A 21,099-nucleotide genomic window follows, 5' to 3' on the forward strand; every position below is an offset into this window, starting at 1 on the left:
GTTTATGCCACTTCTGTTCTGTCTGTGTGCATGAAAGGACAGGAGGGATCGACAGACATGCCAGATTCAGAATAATGAGCAGTCTGGAAAAGCAATGCAACCAAGTGTTTGCAGATTCCGCAACTAGCAACACAAGAGCAGTTGCTCTTAATGAGCACAACTGGCATTGAATCACGTAATGTCATCTGAAATACACAAGAGGCAATATTTAATATCTTGAAAAGAAGACTTCAGCAATGTCAATAGGCGCAATATCTGTCCCATCATGTTGGTAGTGGTGAATGTCACTTGTCTATTGTCTCATGTAACGTTTGTGCTGTTTTGCATCACTCTTAAAACACTTGGCTATACTGTCTTTCTATTCTACAGTGTTGTGCATGGTTCAATCTACTAGTTCACTGAGCAACTATAAACTAAATATATTTTAGATTTAAACTTCATTTTCACTCCAGATGAAATGCTTACACATAGGAGTGAAACAGGCCTACTTATATTTATATTATTTTGTTGTTTCCACCACCAACAACAGAACAGTGCAGGTTTTACTTCAACTGCTTCTTGAAGAGTGTTATCAGAATATGTTAATAGGTGTAAGTGTTGCAGCCATATGTTAATAAAGAAGTTAAGATGAAAGATTTGAAAGACAGATTGACAGATTTTAGAAAATGCAGTTTGAAGAATAGCTGAGGTGGACTATATTCTGCTTTTGAGTCATACAGGTAGATAACAATAGCTCGAACTGTAAAATAAACTCCCATTTGTTTACTATAGGCAAAATAGACTGCTAATGATTCCCACTCAGCTACTCTGCATTTGGCTACCATTGTAAGCTTTGAAAACCAATGCCTATGGTTATCACAGCTTACGTGAAGTAAGAGCAAGGATAAAAGATTGAACTTGTGTTGAACTCACTTTTGAACTTGTTCAACAGAACTTTGAACGTGACACTGAACAGAACTCGTGTCATTTTAACCAGTCCTACTCTCAGCTGGTGTGGCGTATCTGTTTTCTTCATAGATCTGTAGCAGTGAGCCCTCACTGTTATCTCGTTAGCCTTACTTTTGCCTGATACTTCCATCAGAAATACAAACATGTTTTAAAAAGGCATTTCTAGTACTAGGACAGGTTGGTTCGTTACTAAAAACAACATCACTTCATTAGACTGCCACCTCAGGCTAGCTAGCTAACTAGCGTCGGCCACTTACCTTCAAAATTGCAGAGGTAGGATGAAACGTAGAACTTGAAACCCTTTTCAAGTTGACTCTGTGTCGTTGTACTTGATGCTCTGACAATACGACGCACATCGTTGACGGTAAATTTCGGGAACTCCAACAGGCACCTTGTGAATTTAGACTCGGCCATGACATCGACACTTCCGCATACCAACCGGAAATACGGTACCATCCTGACACCAACGAGGAAGTGGTGCGTGCACCTAGGCCAATCAGCGCAATACCAGTTTCAAATGACAGCAAAATTGACCAATCATATCTTCCCTCTTAGTGGGCGGGCTTAACTGTATGATAATTTCTGCCCGCTGTGGCGACGCTAGCTGTCGTTAGCGTTATTATTTATTTATTATTTACTTTTTTGTACATATGCTACTCAACTTGTTTAACTCTGATTCCTTGTATTACCACTTGTGCCTTGTTTTTGTTTGTAAGCGATTATTGTAAATAAAGGTAAAAAAACAAAAAGGTTATTGTAGCAGCCTGGCTGAGTTGGTGTTTTGGTTAGAATAACAGGAAATTGTGATATCACGTGATACTCAACTTTGGAACGTTTGGTTTAGAATGTTTGGTTGGGAAGGTGGAATGTTTGGATTCAGTTTTGATGCTGAAAAGCTCAAAACAAGTCGCACGACATTTTGCTGAGAATTACAAACCTAAATAATCTAACAAATCTTTCTATTTTTTCTAGATCTTTCTCTCTTTCTATTCTTTCTATTTTTCAGGTGGAGAATGAGTTTTTACCCCAGGACAACTGACCAGCCAAGGCCTGGACAGGAACAGAACCACTTCAAAGACACACCAGGTTTTACCACTCATGGTGAGAAAAATACATTTTCATATACTGTACATCATTTTATACTTCTATGTAAGACAGTATATTAATTCTTATGAGTATGGATTTCCATAGGCTTATTCATAATAATTAAAAGTTAAATATACCCATTTATATAGTAGGTTTCTAAGGTTCAGAAAAATAACATGTTTATTTATTCTAGTGATGACTGTCAAGCTCTTTATTTCATGTGTACAGGATAATGTAATTAATGGAGCATGGGTTATTTCTTTGATTTCTTTGACTCAGCACAATTTTCATAAATCCCACCATGTTACATATATGTATTAACATTGTCCATGTGGCCATGGAAAAAGCAAATAAAAATATTTTTTTTTTAAAAAGAAACAGATTTCTAACATGACATCACATTCTTAAGCATTCTCCCCACATTCTAATGGCATCACATGGCACCATAGCCCTTGTTATAATCACTTGTTCATTGGGAAACACTTACAAGGCATTTGAGCCTCACTGGGAGGCGTGCTGGGTTTCACTTTACCTGCTGTGGGATTTTCAGGTGTGCCCTACAACCCCCAAGCGACAGTGATCCACACGGATCCCTGTGGACCAGCACCCTTCCCTCACAGAAGGACGGCGGGACCCTCAGATGTCGGCCATGTTAACATCCCTGTAGAAGGACCACTCCACACTGGTACTGTGTAACACTGAAGATTACATGCGTATTCAACAAACCAAATAATCATGCATGATGAAGTAGAAAAAAACATTTATTACATTTGTTTGTAAGGACTGGCAGAGGTGCAGAACCATCAGCTTTCTGCACATGACCTGACCAGTAAAACATCAGTTTTATCAGAAAATATGACATCACATATTCTTCAACATTGTAATGAATTCACATGGCACTGTAGCCCTGTGATATGTTTGGTGTAGAGTAGAGCACTTTAGAGTGGGCACCTTGACGACCCACATACAGTGTGGGTGTACTGTGACACTCTTTATCTGCTAGGCGGTTGTGTTTAGTCTAAGGTGATAATGCTTCGAATCATTGTTATACCAGCATAGTATAATACTGATAATACATGTATATGGATTACAGATGTCATTTTTCACTATTTTAGTACACCCCCAAACAATCTAAACAAAACATTGTCATGCTGCTTTGCTGGTTTCTGATACCTCATCTGGACTGTCTAGCAGTGTCAAGCAGAGGCGAGATGTGCTAGCCATGAGCAGAGCTAGGAGGTACTGTAGTTTGGCTCTTCAGTATCTACCAGTATCAGAATTAAAATAATTCTGAATTGTGCCAAAATAATTAAATTAGTGCTGTCAATTCCAGGTGCCGCGATTAAAAGTCCTCACCAGGATTTTGCTCTGGCTTCCTGGATTGTGTTGATTCCACTAATTTTACCTGAATTGCTAATTAGAAAATCTAGCAAGCTTGAGCAAAATCCTGGTGAGGACTTTTAATCGCGGCACCTGGAATTAACAGCACTAAATTAAATTGAATCAAATTGTATTGAAATGTAAGATTTCATGATGCAATGAACTAAAAGAATCATAACTAAGCTAAACTAAAACTGGGTCACACATATACTGAAGCTCTGATAAATGTCTTCCTGCTTCTGGGCTCACGGATGCCCTGCTTTCAGTTATTCAGTACTACTTCATTGTGCTGCCATTACATGAATTGTAGCAAGATGCATATGAGAAGTTGCCGTTCTCGGTCCATCTTGCTTGAATCATATTTCAGTGGCACTTTCAGATAAAGAAACATATGCAACGTAGTACTAAGGCACTGAGAAATGTTATGGTGAGGTAATTTCTGCTAATGTCCTTATTCACCCATGCAGGTGAAGTTGGCTCCAGCAGGTGTTCTAAACTGCCTGTGCTCACTTCACGCACGAGAGTGACCAGGTCAGGACTGATGAGGCCTTCTCCGCCCACCATCACAATGTTGCCTCCACTCCCCAAACCTGCTGGCCGAGAGCCACTCCGTGCCTTCAGGCCTGCCAAAGGTGAGCTCACTCTTTTGCTCTCCTGGAAATGGCATCCAAACCATTTGTTGCAGCAACTACAACAAAAAAAGTAAAAAAAAAAAAAAAGTATTAAAAAAGCAAAAACTGCTTTGAAAGCCCTATAGGGGAGACCGGGTATGGTTGTAACATGGGGAGAGTTGTAACACCATCAGTTCCACTGATCACGGATAAGATAGGAGTCATATGATCATTTCAGTATTTACCCAATTCCTCCCTGATCCCACATGGTGAATATCAAGGCTGTAAACAGGCACATGCCGATTCCATCGAGAAAAAACTGAATGTATTTCATGTTCCATTCTTTACTTTAGCTGTGATATGTTTGGTGTAGAGTAGAGCACTTTAGAGTGGGCACCTTGACAGCCCACATACAGTGACACTCGTTATCTGCTAGGCGGTTGTGTTTAGTCTAAGGCAGGGGTCTCCAACCTTTTTGAGACTGGGAGCTACTTCTTGGATACAAATTATTGCGGAGGGTTACCAGATTAGAACGCATCAATCGAACGAAAAGTTGGTTGGGGGGGGGGGGGGGGGGGGGGGGTGGCGAGGCGAACGAAAGTTGCGTGTAATAATAATAGTAGCAAAAACATGACGTGGCGACTCATGACGTGGGTGACCCCTGGTTTATTCAATATTGACGGCAGCCTAACTTTTTGATTGACAGCTAATTGAGCAATAGCAAACGAGAGAGAGTGTGTTATAGTGAATATATGTACATGCCGTTACTTGACAACGCGTTCGCGGAGTGATACAGAGAACGAGAATACCGTGCTGTTATCACACATATCTGCAGGGTTAGAACACTTCTCAACCAGTCGGATTGTGAACTAACTGTTGTATAATTGGCGAATAATCATTTAGTGTTAGAAGGGGAGGGACAACTGTGAATTTTGATTGGACATGAATTTAAGTAGATTTCTCGATGGGACCAATTAGGTTTACAAATTTATATGTAATTCATTGGCCCTTTGGCGAGCTATTCGGAAAGGGGTGGCGAGCTACTGGTAGCTCGCGAGCGACGTGTTGGAGACCCCTGGTCTAAGGTTATAATGCTTCGAATCATTGTTATACCAGCATAGTATAATACTGATAATACATGTATATGGATTACAGATGTCATTTATCACTATTTTAGTACACCCCCAAACAATATAAACAAAACATTGTCATGCTGCTTTGCTGGCTTCTGATACCTCATCTGGACTGCTGCCAAAGCATATATCTATTAATCTTTGTAATCTATGTAACATGGCTTCTTTAAGTATTGGGTATCACCTGGCCAGCGTTAAGCAGTGGTATGCAGCAGCAGTCTGTGTGATATAAGGAGTTTGTGCTTTGTACCTACTTCTGTTGGCAAGGACAATGTGAGCTTACAAGCAAGACTAGACTTGAATGTTTTATTGCAGTCAGTTGATTGTGCCAGCACCCTACTCCCCAGAATGCCAATCCCACATGCCAAAATATCCATTATCATAATCTATTATTATTTAAAATGCAGTATGATCTGCAGGTCTTAATTTCATATGCTGGTCTGAAGATTGAACGTGTCCTCTACAGTTCTGTCTGTGTTTCATGTCCAGGTTCAGTGGAGCCTCCCCAGCTCCACTCTCCAGGGTGGAGGAGAGAGAGAGTGGGGAGACTTCACGGGAGCAGCAGACATCTTCAACCCTTGCTCCCAGACATCTTCGAAGCAGCTAACCCCAGTGATGCTGGTAGAGGTGACTTATTGATGTTGGCTTTACTTTATATGTCATTGAAATACCTGTACAAAATGTAGAATTTATAATGTTGCATCATTTGTTTTGTGTTAAAATATTGCTAAATACGATATTTGGGAACAAGGAGATCAGTTAGTCAGAAACTTCACTCAGGTGTCAAGTGAGCGGAGCTAAACTCATGAGCATGGATGCCCTTTCCCACGCAGGTTTGCCCAAATCCAGCCGCTTGCTACCTGGGAACCCCCCCGGGTATTTCCTACTGCCCTCCTACCCTCTGGCCACTCTTCCAGGAGTGCAGCGAGATACAAGCCCTCGGCGCAGAGACCCGGGCCCGTGGAGGGACAGTACTGGTGAGTGCATGGCTACGTTGCTAAGAACGTGCTAGGCACACACAGTGAGGCATGGCTGGTTATTTGGGTGCCCGCTTAAGTTAAGTTGGTCTTGCACTAAGCTTGTCTTGCACTTGTTCCCATGTCAGTGGTAAATTGATGAGCAGATCTAATTTTGTGGTCATATATTCTATATGAATTTAATTTTAACCAACAAATGTGCATATACGTAGATCATTTATAGTCACCACTTGTCAAATGTACAAAATACTTAAATTCAAATTTGATGATCTTCATCTGACATGGTTTCACTCAGTAATGGAACAGTGTCTAGCAGAGGCGAGATGTGCTAGCCATTAGCAGAGCTAGGCTAATGTATCTACCAGTATCAGAATTAAAATAATTCTGAATTGTGCCAAAATAATTAAATTGAATCAAATTGTATTGAAATGTAAGATTTCATGATGCAATAAACTAAAAGAATCACAACTAAGCTAAACTAAAACTGGGTCACACATATACTGAAGCTCTGATAAATGTCTTCCTGCTTCTGGGCTCACGGATGCCCTGCTTTCAGTTATTCAGTACTACTTCATTGTGCTGCCATTACATGAATTGTAGCAAGATGCATATGAGAAGTTGCCGTTCTCGGTCCATCTTGCTTGAATCATATTTCAGTGGTACTTTCAGATAAAGAAACATATGCAACGTAGTACTAAGGCACTGAGAAATGTTATGGTGAGGTAATTTCTGCTAATGTCCTTATTCACCCATGCAGGTGAAGTTGGCTCCAGCAGGTGTTCTAAACTGCCTGTGCTCACTTCACGCACGAGAGGGACCTCGTCAGGACTGATGAGACCTTCTCCGCCCACCTCCCCAGTGGAAGCCCTGCAGGAGGAGAAGCCTGGCAGGAACCTCCACCTGGACCTCGCCCTCATACATGACCCAGATGAGGAGCCAGTGGACAAGGAGGAGGTCAGTAGGAACATATATCATGTTGTACATAGTTGGAGTATCTCAGTCTCAGATGCATTAGTTTAACTAGTAAGTAAGTAAGTTTATTTATAAAGCACATTTTTTATGACGGAGTCAACCAAAGTGCTGTATAGAGGCTAAAAAGTACAATATATGCCCAACTCATAAAAAAAACATGTAGAATTTTACATAGCATAAAACATTTAAAATACATACAAATACACCAACTGATTACACCAACTGATACAACATAACTGATAGATTTCTTTGGTTGCTGCCTGCAAATGTTACTCAAGTGTTGTACTTTCTGGATTTTAATGCATAAACACAGCATTGGTCCTAATATAAGCTGACAAACCTAACGTCTACATAATAAAGGCCCTGTAGCATCCCAGTATTAAATCTGACCATGCATGCGATATGCTTTGCTTAGGTGTCCAAATATGATGAGATGATGTTTCCTTCTGCTGATGCTACATTTGCGTTTATCTCAGTTGTTAAGGATATCAACATAGTCCTAGCACTATGAGAGGGAGCATTGTCTGGTTGAGAGTATCCATCTCCCTTTGGGTATATGGTGGCTGTGAATAAATAAATGAACCTAGTTAAGATATGAAGAGTTTGGTTCCAAAATGCTATATCCATTTTGATCAATTTGAGTAAAAATGTGTTTTCTTTAAGTGGTAGGCTGAAAACCACAGTTTTTTGTTTCAAACTATCAAATACCATACTAAGGTTAAAAAAACTCAAACGAATTAAATCAAGATTTTAATATTTAAAGATTTATTTTTAAAAAACAATTCATTTTTTCACAAAACGCAATAAATCCATGCCATGTTTTTTTCAAAATGTCTTATATATCCTTTGTCATTAATAGAAATTTTTTTTGACTGAAAATGTGCAAAATACAATAATAAATAACTGTAAATTATACATCTTAATATAATAGTTTGACCATTGGGCCTAAAAACACAAATTCATATAATATATAAATTAATATTATTATAATAACCCCGCTCCTAGCTTGGTTATGAACAACCCCCAGCAAACAGTGTTTGTACATGAGTCACAGAGCTAAATCTTTTCCACGTTTGATAATTTTGCGAGCTAAATGTGCGCACTTTAGCCAGTGCATTTCGCGGCGATGTAACGATTCTCGGTTAGGGGCTGGATAGTATTGTTGTATGTACTTGTACTTGACGGATATAGTGGGTATGGGCAGTTGCACTTGGGCTGAAAGACTCTTTATTTTTCAGATGATGAACTCCCTGCGCCTCTTGCGTAAAAGAGTGGCTAAGAAGCGGGCTAAGGTGAATGCGAGTGGCAGAGAAGCAATGTTGCCTCCACTCACCAAACCTGCTGGCCGAGAGCCACTCCGTGCCTTCAGGCCTGCCAAAGGTGAGCTCACTCTTTTGCTCTCCTGGAAATGGCATCCAAACCATTTGTTGCAGCAACAACAACAAAAAAAGTAAAAGAAAAAAGTATTAAAAAAGTAAAAACTGCTTTGAAAGCCCTATACTACAAACAAAAAGCCCCTGCTGATCCTCTTGTACATTGCTATACCTGCACCCATTAACATTGTTTTTCTGCACCATGAAGAAACCACTATGAAACCAGAAGTTATATTTGAGATTTTTGATAGAGTATGTGTTAATATGTATTGTGCTTTTCAGGATCTCAAGTGCAAAGCACCAGGGCGTCCCCTGCTGACGACATGTCTGAAGGAGTAATTGGCAGAGGTTGGAATTGGTTTGCTGTTAACACTGCATTACACAACACAATGTTTTAAATCTAGTTCTCCATGTTGAATAATGTTTTGCTGTCTTCAGGCTGATTTGAACCAAAGTTGAGCTGATAGCCCTAAAAGTCCTAGTCAGTTTGTTTGGGTACTTCTGGTAAAGTGTGAGTGTGAGTGTCTTTTGTTTTATGGTGTCTGGTAGTTGAGTGCCTGTCATGCATTTATAGCAGTTAACACTTATTGGGACACTTGTAAAGCTGCATGGGGCAACAACTGTTGTAAAAAGCGCTATATAAATACATTTTGATTGATTGATTGATTGGTATTCCTCTCTAGATGAACTCAAACCAGGAACTCCCCGGAAGGATCCCTACTCGCAGCAGACTTTACGGCCCTTCTCCAAACCAGACCTCGCTCTCGCTCAGAGCTTCAGTCTGCTTAGTTCTGATGACTGGTAAGTCACACCTGCAAAATTCTGAAGCATTTGGCTAGGGCAGGTTAAACAGCAAGTCATTTATGGTGTTCTGCATATATGGTAAGTATGCATGTATTTAGTGAAGTTTTTTCCTCTTTGTCCCTTTTCTTGTAGCATTTTTTCTTGCAGTAGCCGATGGTTACAGTGTGTGTCTATGTCCAATATCTTTATACAGGGAGAAGAAAATTGAAGGGTTGATGTTAATCCGTAGATTGGCTCAGCATCACTCTGATGTGCTTGGCAGCAGGCGTCATGATGTCTGCATTGTTCTTATTCAAGAGGTAAGCCACTAGATTTGCTGACTGTGTATCGGTCTGAATTCTAAAATTGGCAGACACCATGAGCATGTACATATTACAGGTGATGTTGCTGACAAAGTCAAGTCAGAGTTAGCATAGCACTTTGAAATTCCTTTTTTATAAAAACATTTCTCATCTAATTGAAATTCAGATGGCATAGCTAACTGTAATTAGTGATTAAGGTATTTCCGCCTACATAACACATTGCAGTGGTGGATTATACTTATTACGATGGCGGTGGCAGTGTTGGATGTGGCTGAAACGAGCTGGAACGTCGTCTTTCCTGCAGGTGCTGCACCTGCGCTCTGCCGTGTCCCGCATGGCGGTGGTGTCCTTGAGGGAGTTGTACTCCAGCCTGCAGAAAGGGATGGACCAGGAAGTGGAGGCTACAGCTAAGGTCCTCCTCCACAAAGCAGCGGAGTCCAATGCCTTCATCAGGCAGGACGTGGACACAGCTCTGGACAGCATGGTGCAGAACTGCACCCCCATTCGGAGCATGAACGCCCTTCTCGCTGGAGGACTCTGGTCAGTTAGCCTGCAGTGAGCTTTAAACTGAGGCTTTCAGATAATTTTTACTTCTCCATTGTTCTTTCAAAATATTGCCCTGGCCTATATCAATCAGGGTGGCCGTGGGTCCTTAAAAAGTCTTAAATGGTATTAAGTTTAATTTTTGTCAAATAAGGCCTTGAAAAGTCTTATTTTGTCTTAAATTTTCAACCAAAATATCTTAAAATTGCGGAGCTAAATTTAGGGAGGAATAATTCCGTCAGCCATGTGTTGAAATTCGGGGGCGGATATCGGTAGATTCCAAATAAAATTAAATAAAATTCCAAATAAAATTAAAGCCAACTCGCAAGATCATACACGTTAAAATAAAGCACAAAAACTAATAATCAGTTAGTTTTTGTGCTTTATTTTAACGTGTATGTTCTTGCGAGTTGGTTTTAATTTTATTTGGAAAACAGTATTAAAAAGTCTTAAAATGTCTAAATTTTCACTTGGTCAAACCTGTAGACACCCTGTCAATATTTTTAGTTATTTATCCTCTTGTATATTCTTTTTATTGTGTTCCATCTCCGCTCTGCTGATCCAAACTGCCCTTCACACCGCTTAAAGAATAGGCTAGTTAGCTAGCTCACAGAGGACATGCAAACATTTTCTGTTTAAAAATTACAGATGTACAATAACTGGTGCAAACTAAGCCATCAAATAGAATATGATCATTTGGTTGTGCACTTAGATCATACATAAGGGTATTAAGTTTCTTTTTAGAAGCTAAAAGTTGTACTGTATACATTGATTGGATGGATTAATAGTTATTACCTTCTTTTTTTTGAATGCCCTAATTTCTTTCCTTCTGTTTTCCTCAAAAGTCATCTGAATGCTGCAGTAAGAAAGTGTGCTGCTCGGCACTTGGCTACTTTGGTAGAGAAGATTGGTGCAGAGCGAATTATTCCTGCAGTCTCCAAGTTGGCACAGGACTCTTCCCAAGAAACCAGGTTAGTACTGGGATCAGAACGAGGATTCTACAAGGCTTATTCAGTTTCCCAGATAGTAATAAATGGTCGGTGTGCTGTGAGTTACGGGTCTCTCACTCACGGTTCTCTCCTGTTTTGGGGTCTGTTCTTTGTCTCAGGCGCTTGGGCCGGCGTATGCTGCTGTTCCTGTCCTCCCACCATGACTTTGATAAGATGGTGGAAAAGTACATCCCTGCCAAAGACCTGGCAACCATCAGGGACACTGTCCACACTCTGAAATCCAAGGTAGCGATTCATGTTTGGATACATGATGAGGATTTTTTATCCCATTCAGCCACTATGCCCCATGTTTACTCACTAAACAAAGCTTATTCACAAAACTTTTAGGTGAAACAGACTGCAATAAAAAAAAACCATCTAAACTGTGATGGTAGACATATATTGTAAACAAATAATAAAGTACAGGGCAGTGCGTGGCACCACACATTGTATTTACAGTAAGGCATGCACAGTGTAGTCCCAGACCCAGTAGTTAAAGGACAGAGCATAGTTCAAAATGAACCGGCTTGAAACCTTTGGGATAGAATCAAAGTATGAAGCAATATGTGGACTTCAATATCATCACTCCATGTTTTGTGGTGATTTGTACGTGTGTATTCCCAGGAGAGGACAAAGGTGTCTAGGATTCCAAGATACAAGATGTGTCTCCCTCGTCTGGAGCAGCAAGAAGCTCCAGCCGCACAGGTGGAGCATCAGAACACGCAGCGAATGAAGCGCAGCCTTAGACACACGGTCAGGGACGTGAGCCCAGACGACGCGGCACCTCTGAAAGGTAACGGCTGACTTCGGCGAACGCTCCCCTCCTGTTTCCTGAGAACCTTACATTACCGCTTACCCGTGAACCTCTTTCCCATCAGACCTGCAGCTGAACAGTAGTCTTCCAGCACAGACTAAGACCGGTGTCATCCTGGATGATTTGCCCTCAAGCTCCAGAAACGCACGCACCCCCAGAAGTCCCGTCAAAAGTTTGAGTCCTCCGCTTCATCCCAGCCCCCCCACGGCTGTCCCTACTAAAAACATGCTGCCACGACGCAGACGAGGTACCAGACTGATCAGAGCACGTCCGTCCCTTTCAAACAGTTCTGATGAGTGTTGCCTGCTCTTCAGCACTTCATGTGTGATCACTGCACTTGCATGTAAATTGCTTTGCTGTTAACACTGCATTACACAACAATGTTTTAAATCTAGTTCACCACATTGAATAATGTTTTGCTGTCAGCCTTCAAGCTGATTTGACCAAAGTTGAGCTGGTAGCCCTAAAAGTCCCAGTCAGTTTGTTTGGGTTCTGGTATTCCTCTCTAGATGAACTCAAACCAGGACCTCCCAGGAAGGATCCCCACGAGCAGCAGACTTTACGGCCCTTCTCCGATCCAGACCTCGCTCTCGCTCAGAGCTTCAGTCTGCTTAGCTCTGATGACTGGTAAGTCACACCTGCAAAATTCTGAAGCATTTGGCTAGGGCAGGTTAAACAGCAAGTCATTTATGGTGTTCTGCATATATGGTAAGTATGCATGTATTTAGTGAAGTTTTTTCCTCTTTGTCCATTTTCTTGTAGCATTTTTTTCTTTCAGTATCCGATGGTTACAGTGTGTGTCTATGTTCAATATCTTCATACAGGGAGAAGAAAATTGAAGGGTTGATGTTAATCCGTAGATTGGCTCAGCATCACTCTGATGTGCTTGGCAGCAGGCGTCATGATGTCTGCATTGTTCTTATTCAAGAGGTAAGCCACTAGATTTGCTGACTGTGTATCGGTCTGAATTCTAAAATTGGCAGACACCATCAGCATGTACATATTACAGGTGATGTTGCTGACAAAGTCAAGTCAGCGTTAGCAAAGTACTTTGAAATTCATTTTTTATAAAAACATTTCTCATCTAATTGAAATTCAGATGGCATATCTAACTGTAATTAGTGATTAAGGTATTTCCGCCTACATAACACATTGCAGTGGAGGATTATACTTATTACGATGGCGGTGGCAGTGTTGGATGTGACTGAAACGAGCTGGAACGTCGTCTTTCCTGCAGGTGCAGAACCTGCGCTCTGCCGTGTCCCGCATGGCGGTGGTGTCCTTGAGGGAGTTGTACTCCAGCCTGCAGAAAGGGATGGACCAGGAAGTGGAGGCTACAGCTAAGGTCCTCCTTCACAAAGCAGCGGAGTCCAATGCCTTCATCAGGCAGGACGTGGACACAGCTCTGGACAGCATGGTGCAGAACTGCACCCCCATTCGGAGCATGAACGCCCTTCTCGCTGGAGGACTCTGGTCAGTTAGCCTGCAGTGAGCTTTAAACTGTGGCTTTCAGATAGCAACAACAGTCACAAGAAGCTAACAAAGCACTGATTTTGGCTGCTGTTTTTACTTTTCCATTGTTATTTCAAAATATTGCCCTGGCCTATATCAATATTTTTAGTTATTTATCCTGTTAAATATTATTTTTATTGCATTCCACCTCCTCTCTTCTGATCCAAACTGCCCTTCACACCGCTTAAAGAATAGGCTAGTTAGCTAGCTTACAGAGGACATGCAAACATTTTCTGTTTAAAAAATACAGATGTACACTAACTGGTGCAAACTAAGCCATCGAATAGAATATGATAATTTGATTGTGCACTTAGATCATACATATGGGTATTAAGTTTCTTTATAGAAGCTAAAAGTTGTAGGCCTACTGTATTCATTGATTGGATGGATTAATAGTTATTACCTTCTTTTTTTGAATGCCCTAATTTTTTTCCTTCTGTTTTCCTCAAAAGTCATCTGAATGCTGCAGTAAGAAAGTGTACTGCTCTGCACTTGGCTACTTTGGTAGAGAAGATTGGCGCTGGCCGCTTATTGTCTGGGGCGAAAGACGTCATAGCGAGAATTATCCCTGCAGTCTCCAAGTTGGCACAGGACGCTTCCCAAGAAACCAGGTTAGTACTGGGATCAGAACGAGAATTCTACAAAGCTTATTCAGTTTCCCAGATACTAATCTTTTGCTGATTCTTTTAGTCTCCTAGTCTGATACTCTGAAGTCAGCAAATGCTGCTAAATTGTAGAGTAATAGAAGCACTATCATGTTTTCTACACACAGACGGCCTTGTAAAATTGTGACCTGGTAAGATAAATGGTCGGTGTGCTGTGAGTTACGGGTCTCTCACTCACGGTTCTCTCCTGTTTTGGGGTCTGTTCTTTGTCTCAGGCGCTTGGGCCGGCGTATGCTGCTGTTCCTGTCCTCCCACCATGACTTTGATAAGATGGTGGAAAAGTGCATCCCTGCCAAAGACCTGGCAACCATCAGGAACACTGTCCTCACTCTGAAATCCAAGGTAGCGATTCATGTTTGGATACATGATGAGGATTTTTTTTTTATGCCATTCAGCCACTATGCCCCATGTTTACTCACTAAACAAAGCTTATTCACAAAACTTTTAGGTGAAACAGACTGCAATAAAAAAAACCATCTAAACTGTGATGGTAGACATATATTAGGGTGCCCGCCAAACCAATGTAAAAAATTAAAGTTGGCAATTTTGACTGTGGTACCCTCCCAAATTGTAGTGCCAGCTTTGTTTATAAACACTGCAAAGTTTCAGAGCTGTAGGTTAATATTTACTGGTGGCTCAACATGAATAAAGTTGATACTATATGGCGAAGACACTTATGGTACCTGAGTGAAGAATTAATCGCTCTTGCATTCTTTGATGGTGTGAACAGCAACATCAAAAGAAATATGATTACTGCCCTTCAGAAAGCCGGCTCTGATGAAACTAAGCCACCAAAACGGATCGAGATTGAACCTGGTGTCATTCCTGAAAAGGAACTCCAAGACTTTGGCACAAACAGAACAATATCATTCTTTCACACTCTTGGGTTGAATGCAGACTTCCTTACACAAGCAGATCCTGACACTTGGCAGAAATGTGACGACTTTCTACAAGCAAAGAAATATGTTGACAGTTTGGCCGTGGTAAATGATTGAGCAGAGCGAGCAGTAAAACTGATGCAGGACTTCAACACTTCCAATTACAACAAATGAAGATCAGAAACAGTATCTTCTGCAGGCAGTCTTGAGCCACAGAGCCAGATATCCCGTCGCCAGGAAATCATTGTTTGCAGAGCCTGGCAGTGTTGCAGATGACATTCAGCACTAGCAGTAGCAGCACAGCATCGCAGACTGCGTGAATTTTATAATTCTTTGGACTGGCTGTAGCATAAACTTAGTTAAAGCAGTTGTGAATTCACTTTAAAATAATACAATTTGAGTTGTGATTATATATGATAGTGCATTAATAATTTGACATTGGTTGATGAGACATAAAGTAAACATTAACTGCCCAGCACTAGCGGCTATCGTATATTAACCAATGTGTTAACTTTATACACATTGAGCCACCTTTAAATATTCAATAAAAATTTTGAAAAAATTACAGTGATTTACTATCATGCCATATAACAAACTGAGAGGGTACCACATGTGAAATTCAGAAGTTCGTTTTTGGCGGGCACCCTAACATATATTGTAAACAAATAATAAAGTACAGGGCAGTGCGTGGCACCACACAGTGTATTTACAGTAAGGCATGCACAGTGTAGTCCCAGACCCAGTAGTTAAAGGACAGAGCATGGTTCAAAATGAACCGGCTTGAAACCTTTGGGATAGAATCAAAGTATGAAGCAATATGTGGACTTCAATATCATCACTCCATGTTTTGTGGTGATTCGTACGTGTGTATTCCCAGGAGAGGACAAAGGTGTCTAGGAATGCGAAGATATAAGATGCGTCAGCCTCGTCTGGAGCAGCAAGAAGCTCCAGCCGCACAGGTGGAGCGTCAGAACACGCAACGAATGAAGCGCAGCCTTAGGCACACGGTGAGGGACGTGAGCCCAGACGACGCGGCACCTCTGAAAGGTAACGGCTGATTTCAGCGAACGCTCCCCTCTTGTATCTTGAGAACCTTACCGTACCGCTTACCCGTGAACTCTATCCCAGCTGTGGAGTCATGCGTACCTCCTCCTCAGTTTGCCAGCAGGTGAATATTTAAACAGTTAATCAAAACAACAACAACAAAAAAGTGCATCCTGATTGGAACTGCTTTGATGTTTGCAATTTTTGATGGTGTTGATGTTGGTTTAATTTGATTGCAGCCATTTTCTGTTTGGACACTATAACCCAATCCTTGTGTTTTCTCTCTTGTGTGTGTTCAGCAAAGACAGCAGCAGAGCACACATCCACAGCATTGCAGACAAGACAGAGTACGTCAAGCATCTCAAGGCCCTGCTGGGTTCAAAAGACTTCAGCGAGCCCATCAAGGGCATTGATCAGCTGGTGGCCCACTGCGAGGACAACCCATATATGGTCGTGGGCAACATGTTCCTGGTAACACATTTGAACTGAATAGATTTTTAATGTTTTCAGTAGCTTTCAGAAGTGATCTGTATGGGGGGTCATACGTTGGAGAACATTAAATGCTGGCACATCTGAAGAAATGTCAAAAGCTTAGATGCTTCAGAGTAGAAAATATTACAACAATCAGTTTTAACTATTACAGTGGAGGGCAGTCGTGTCCATTGTTAGTGTGAGCTTGTTTTACAATGTATGTGAAGATTTCACCCAAGCGTATCCTTGAAATTGCATTAAACCAAAGAATCCAAGTGAATGACTTATGAAAAAATCAGTCGGTTGAAATGAAAGGGCTTGAAATCAAATCAGCTCCAGGGCTTAACGGCACTGATATGGTGAGTGCCTGATGAATGCATGGGCGGCTTGCTCTATACCTCTCTTCCTCTGCTACAGGTATTTGATGCTTTCAAAGCACGACTGCAAGGTTAACCTCTATGCCTTGGAGGCCTTACAGAAGATAATCACACTGCTCAGAGACAACCTGGTCCAAGTGGTCTACATCTTAGTCCCAGCTATAGTGGACAATCACCTCAACTCCAAGAATAACGCCATCTACATGGCAACAATAGTTGCCATTCAAGCTCTCATCAATAACCTTGGTGGGTTCTTTTCTCTCTTTACAAAACATCTTGAAGGACACATGCCACTGGGCTTTAGAAAAACAACAACAACAATGATTGTGTTCTGTTTTACCTTTGTATCTTTTGATGAAAGGTTGCTAGGTTGGGGAAAAGGTTCACACAAATCAGTAAAAGAATGTTCTTGCTCTTTGGCTAGATGTTTGTGGTGCAGATCAAATGGAAATCTCCTTTCATATTAAGGCACAGTCCAATATAAAGAAAAAAATATTTCTGTAAGACTGACAGGAGATCTTGCATTATCTGACAGCAGATAGTTAAATAATGGAGTTTACAGTGGATGTGCTTAGGCTCTTTTGTTCAATATACAGTGTCTAATCTTTTGTGGTTGTGTATACAGAAATATTCTACAAATTCAAATACATTTATCAAAAAACAATTCTTTCAGAAAGTCATTCCACTGATATGCTAAGAGATGCCAGAGATAAAAAAAAGATAAAAGATTTACCAGAAATACTATAATTCCTATATTAATTAATAATATTTATAATATTGATAATAATCATTCCAGAGAGTTACCAAATACTGTCACTTTAGTTGAATTAAATCTTTCTAGGTTAAAAAAATGCTTCTGTAATAACCCAGTGCTGTCCAGGGTTGATTTATTTATCTTTGTTCCTTTTAAATGTTCTTTTTATAGAGCTGGTTAGGGAACTCTACCCCTGCAAGCCACAACTGGTTGAGCAGAAGGTGCTTCCTCTGCTCTGGTACCTCCTGGGGACCTCCAGCAACAGTGGTACGGTCCACGGGAGGGGTAGAAGCGTGAGAGGGGCCACTGTCCACCTATGCCAAGCCCTTCATGCCCACATGGGTCCGGCGCTGCTGGACTGCGCTGCTTCCCAACCTTCCAATATCCGCAAGAGCCTAAGAGAGTTTGTGAAGAACCTCCCGATCAACTGAGAGCTGCAAGCCAGACCTCCAGACCAAAATAAAGCCCAACATGGATTCTACTTGAAGATGGAGATGTTTGTGTATTTCTTACTGTGCCTGCACTTTAAATGAAAGAGAGAGGAAGAAAGTCAAACGTTTTTAACATTTTGAATTAGCAGAAAGCTAAATCCTTAAACTCAGAAGTCCTTTTAAATAAGGAGCACAGATTTTAGCGAATCACATCAGGTTTAACATGCCTAGGAGCTCTGCTCTTTTTGCACTTTGAAATACTAACACTTATCATGATAACTGTTGTCATGGTGACTATAGATATATATTGTTCTATGATTGTTATTTTCTGTTGACATATCCTGAGGTAACTGTGCAGAATGTAATTTATCACATGCACAAGGATCTATAGTCTTTTTGTTGTTTGGTATGTGTAATGTGACTTTTCAATGAGGAGTCTTAAAAAATGAAAAAGCTACGACTCACAAAATTACTTTTGTATTCTATAGCCAGGGCTTAATTTGAGCCGGATCCTGCCGGAACAGGATCCAGGAACTCTTTCATTTTGAAGGGTGTGTTCTGGGAACTGTCTGCCTCGATCCAGTAACTTTCAAGCCTACTAATTATAAGTTATGAAGAAATCTGTATGCACTTCTGCACTTAAACACTTATAAAACACATGTAAATAATTTAAAAGTAATTTATATATACAAATTGGCTTGTTATTTTAACATTTGTGTGCCTAAGCGTTTTGTGATCCGGTGACATTGTGATTTTGTTTTGCGATCCGGTGACATTGTTGGCCTCTGACCCCTTGTCTCATGCCGCTGTTTGCGTTCTGGCATCATTTGATTTTCAAAGTAAGCACTGTGTATAGCTAATAAGTGTAATGGCACAGTATTAACTTAACTCATTCTGTCAATAAAAGCTTGTTACTCCTATGATTGCAATTATATTTTTGTATGTGATAAAAACAATTGACAAACACATATAAAAACCAGAGGGCAGCAGATCATGTGAAAATATAATATTTGTGTAATTCTCAACTTTTGGCCATGACTGTAGACCAGGATAATGACACTACAGAATTTCTTCACAGAGCCTCAGCCATGGGAGTCAAGAGCACACCACCTGAAACAAAATTCAAGACAAAATGAGTCCCGCCTGTATATTTACAAAGTACGGTGATAAAGCTATTGAATCAGTTTCTTTAACATCCCCCCCCCCCCATCAGACTCCACCATGTCAAGAGTAGAGGTGCACTTTTCTCGCCACAGACATTCAGAGCCCAGTGCAAAATCATCACAGGAGGAAACCTTCAGACTCCAGATTCAAGACTTAGTCAATCACGTACCTCATCCCCAGGATGCATGGACGATGTCCCCTGAAAGAGAAAACAATTGTCTTAGATTAACAGTCATGGCCTTTTATTCTGAATTCGTCTTATGCTTGTTTCCCGTGTTAGACATCTGTGACCACTGAATTCTGTAACCAGAGACCACCATGCATGTGTCGTCAAGAAATAAGGTAGGGTCAAATCCTGTTAACTGCACATGGGTACTCAATCGTTGATTGTAGTTTATAAGGAAATTAAAGCTCATTTCAAAATGAATTATTTATTTAGTGTGTATTTCTTGATTAAGATATGTGCTTGTATATATATTCTTAGATATTTGTTAATGACATATTTGGCATTCTTAGCGAGGAGCAAAGTAAATTTTTCATTGTATCTAAGGAAACCTGTTCCCTCTGTGCATATGACAAACTCTGAATTTGAAAAGATTAGGTAGGCCTAAATGACGTTTTCACGCATGCAGACAATTATGTTTTACGTTGCATGAAAAAAATCTGTTGATTCTAAAGCTTTTGGTTAAACGTCAGCTTATTCATTTCTTATTTTCTACTAACAAATGCCTAGGGTGGTTCGTACGATTGATAAACATTTCTTTTCTGACGAGAAGCAGCACTATCCAACTCCAATATTTATGAGTCTCTTGAACAGAAGTTGATGGTCACCGATACCGGTGCATCACCGGTTAAGGATGCCCTCGCCGGAATACCGAAAGGGTTCGCCCTGAAATATTAATAATCCCCTCAGTCTCTGCCATGTCATTAGTAGAGACGCACTTTTGTCACAATGTACTTTTGGAGCCCAGTGCAAAACATCACGAGAAACTTTATTGGTATATGCACAGTAAAGAAACGTGTTGCTCTGTACAACGAAATAGTAATCAAGGATAAAATAAGCATGCAACATTATGATAAGTATTCATAAATGGAAATGTAAACTAAACAGAAATATAAACTGCTAAGAAGTTTATGTACATACAGTCATTGTGCAGTAGCGAGCTACATTGCTTGTTGTCAGACTGGTATGAAAACCCAATAGACTCAGCACACTTACAAATTGTCTAAACACACCTGGCACTGCCACATAATCTCCTTTCTGCATTTGCCACATGTGAACCTTTTACAAAAACCACAACGCTTAGTGGCACGGTTACTCTTGCAGCCACACTTAACCTGGCACAATGCCCTTTTCCCTGTGTCAGGTGTGGGTTGTTGCTGCTGAAACTCTACCTTGGACACCTCCTTGGCTTCCATATGAGACTGTGCAAGTTCTGTTGCAAGCTTCACCAAGAACTCGGACCGTCTCTCTTTTACCCCAGTGCATGCTTGAAAAAGCACATGTGCATTCAGGCATGAAATGTCAATCATGTTATAAAACACAGCGACTGGCCAACGCCGTGTTCCTGAACGTACACTGTACTTTCGCACCATCTGGTCCATGACATCCACACCACATTTTAGGCTGTTGTAGTCTGTGATTGTGTTTGGCTTTTTTTTTCGGGTGTCTCCAATCTCCACCGTACTGTGCATGCTACTGAGGATGCAGACAGTCTTTTTCCGTCTGGGCGCGTAAACGGTCAGCGTGGCACCAGAGGTTGAAAACACCTGTGTACTAAATTCCTCACGGCCCAAATTCTTTTTGACAGAGTCTGGAAGCTCACGACGAATCTTGTTTACTGTGCCAAGGAGGGTGGTCTTCCGGCCCA

General features: G+C 40.9%; 3 protein-coding genes and 1 non-coding gene across 4 annotated transcripts; 3 read left to right on the forward strand and 1 right to left on the reverse strand.

The window, feature by feature from the left end:
- The first annotated feature begins 1,797 nt into the window (after window positions 1-1,797).
- Window positions 1,798-7,618, forward strand: LOC143522389 (uncharacterized). Its single transcript, XM_077016122.1, has 6 exons — window positions 1,798-2,049; window positions 2,585-2,719; window positions 3,882-4,046; window positions 6,076-6,135; window positions 6,995-7,089; window positions 7,523-7,618. The coding sequence occupies exons 1-6, from the start codon at window positions 1,962-1,964 to the stop codon at window positions 7,616-7,618; spliced, it is 639 nt and encodes a 212-aa protein (XP_076872237.1). The 5' UTR covers window positions 1,798-1,961.
- A 2,233-nt stretch (window positions 7,619-9,851) lies between these two features.
- Window positions 9,852-12,008, forward strand: LOC143522390 (TOG array regulator of axonemal microtubules protein 1-like). The gene is made up of 4 exons (XM_077016123.1): window positions 9,852-10,126; window positions 10,975-11,100; window positions 11,238-11,364; window positions 11,997-12,008. The coding sequence occupies exons 1-4, from the start codon at window positions 9,852-9,854 to the stop codon at window positions 12,006-12,008; spliced, it is 540 nt and encodes a 179-aa protein (XP_076872238.1).
- A 4,326-nt stretch (window positions 12,009-16,334) lies between these two features.
- LOC143523503 (TOG array regulator of axonemal microtubules protein 2-like) lies at window positions 16,335-18,984 on the forward strand. The gene is made up of 3 exons (XM_077017993.1): window positions 16,335-16,502; window positions 16,920-17,125; window positions 17,805-18,984. The coding sequence occupies exons 2-3, from the start codon at window positions 16,927-16,929 to the stop codon at window positions 18,062-18,064; spliced, it is 459 nt and encodes a 152-aa protein (XP_076874108.1). The 5' UTR covers window positions 16,335-16,502; window positions 16,920-16,926; the 3' UTR covers window positions 18,065-18,984.
- Window positions 18,985-19,266: 282 nt separating this feature from the next.
- LOC143523701 (small nucleolar RNA SNORD88) lies at window positions 19,267-19,357 on the reverse strand. Its single transcript, XR_013133446.1, has one exon. It is a non-coding gene; the product is annotated as a small nucleolar RNA SNORD88 (small nucleolar RNA).
- Between the last annotated feature and the right edge of the window lie 1,742 nt (window positions 19,358-21,099).

This window comes from Brachyhypopomus gauderio, chromosome 9 (assembly GCF_052324685.1).
Source record: "Brachyhypopomus gauderio isolate BG-103 chromosome 9, BGAUD_0.2, whole genome shotgun sequence".
NCBI classification, from domain to species: Eukaryota; Metazoa; Chordata; class Actinopteri; order Gymnotiformes; family Hypopomidae; genus Brachyhypopomus; species Brachyhypopomus gauderio.

What these genes read in the sequence shown, in the direction of transcription:
- LOC143522389 (XM_077016122.1), top strand. Translation starts at nt 1,962, where the DNA reads ATGAGTTTTTACCCCAGGACAACTGACCAGCCAAGGCCTGGACAGGAA. An exon ending in TGCCTTCAGGCCTGCCAAAG is followed by an intron (nt 4,047 to 6,075) that starts GTGAGCTCACTC and finishes CCACTCTTCCAG; the next exon opens with GAGTGCAGCGAGATACAAGC. An exon ending in AGCCAGTGGACAAGGAGGAG is followed by an intron (nt 7,090 to 7,522) that starts GTCAGTAGGAAC and finishes TGCTTTGCTTAG; the next exon opens with GTGTCCAAATATGATGAGAT.
- LOC143522390 (XM_077016123.1), top strand. Translation starts at nt 9,852, where the DNA reads ATGTGGCTGAAACGAGCTGGAACGTCGTCTTTCCTGCAGGTGCTGCAC. An exon ending in CTTCTCGCTGGAGGACTCTG is followed by an intron (nt 10,127 to 10,974) that starts GTCAGTTAGCCT and finishes TTTCCTCAAAAG; the next exon opens with TCATCTGAATGCTGCAGTAA. An exon ending in GACTCTTCCCAAGAAACCAG is followed by an intron (nt 11,101 to 11,237) that starts GTTAGTACTGGG and finishes TCTTTGTCTCAG; the next exon opens with GCGCTTGGGCCGGCGTATGC.
- LOC143523503 (XM_077017993.1), top strand. Translation starts at nt 16,927, where the DNA reads ATGCTTTCAAAGCACGACTGCAAGGTTAACCTCTATGCCTTGGAGGCC. An exon ending in AGCTCTCATCAATAACCTTG is followed by an intron (nt 17,126 to 17,804) that starts GTGGGTTCTTTT and finishes TTCTTTTTATAG; the next exon opens with AGCTGGTTAGGGAACTCTAC.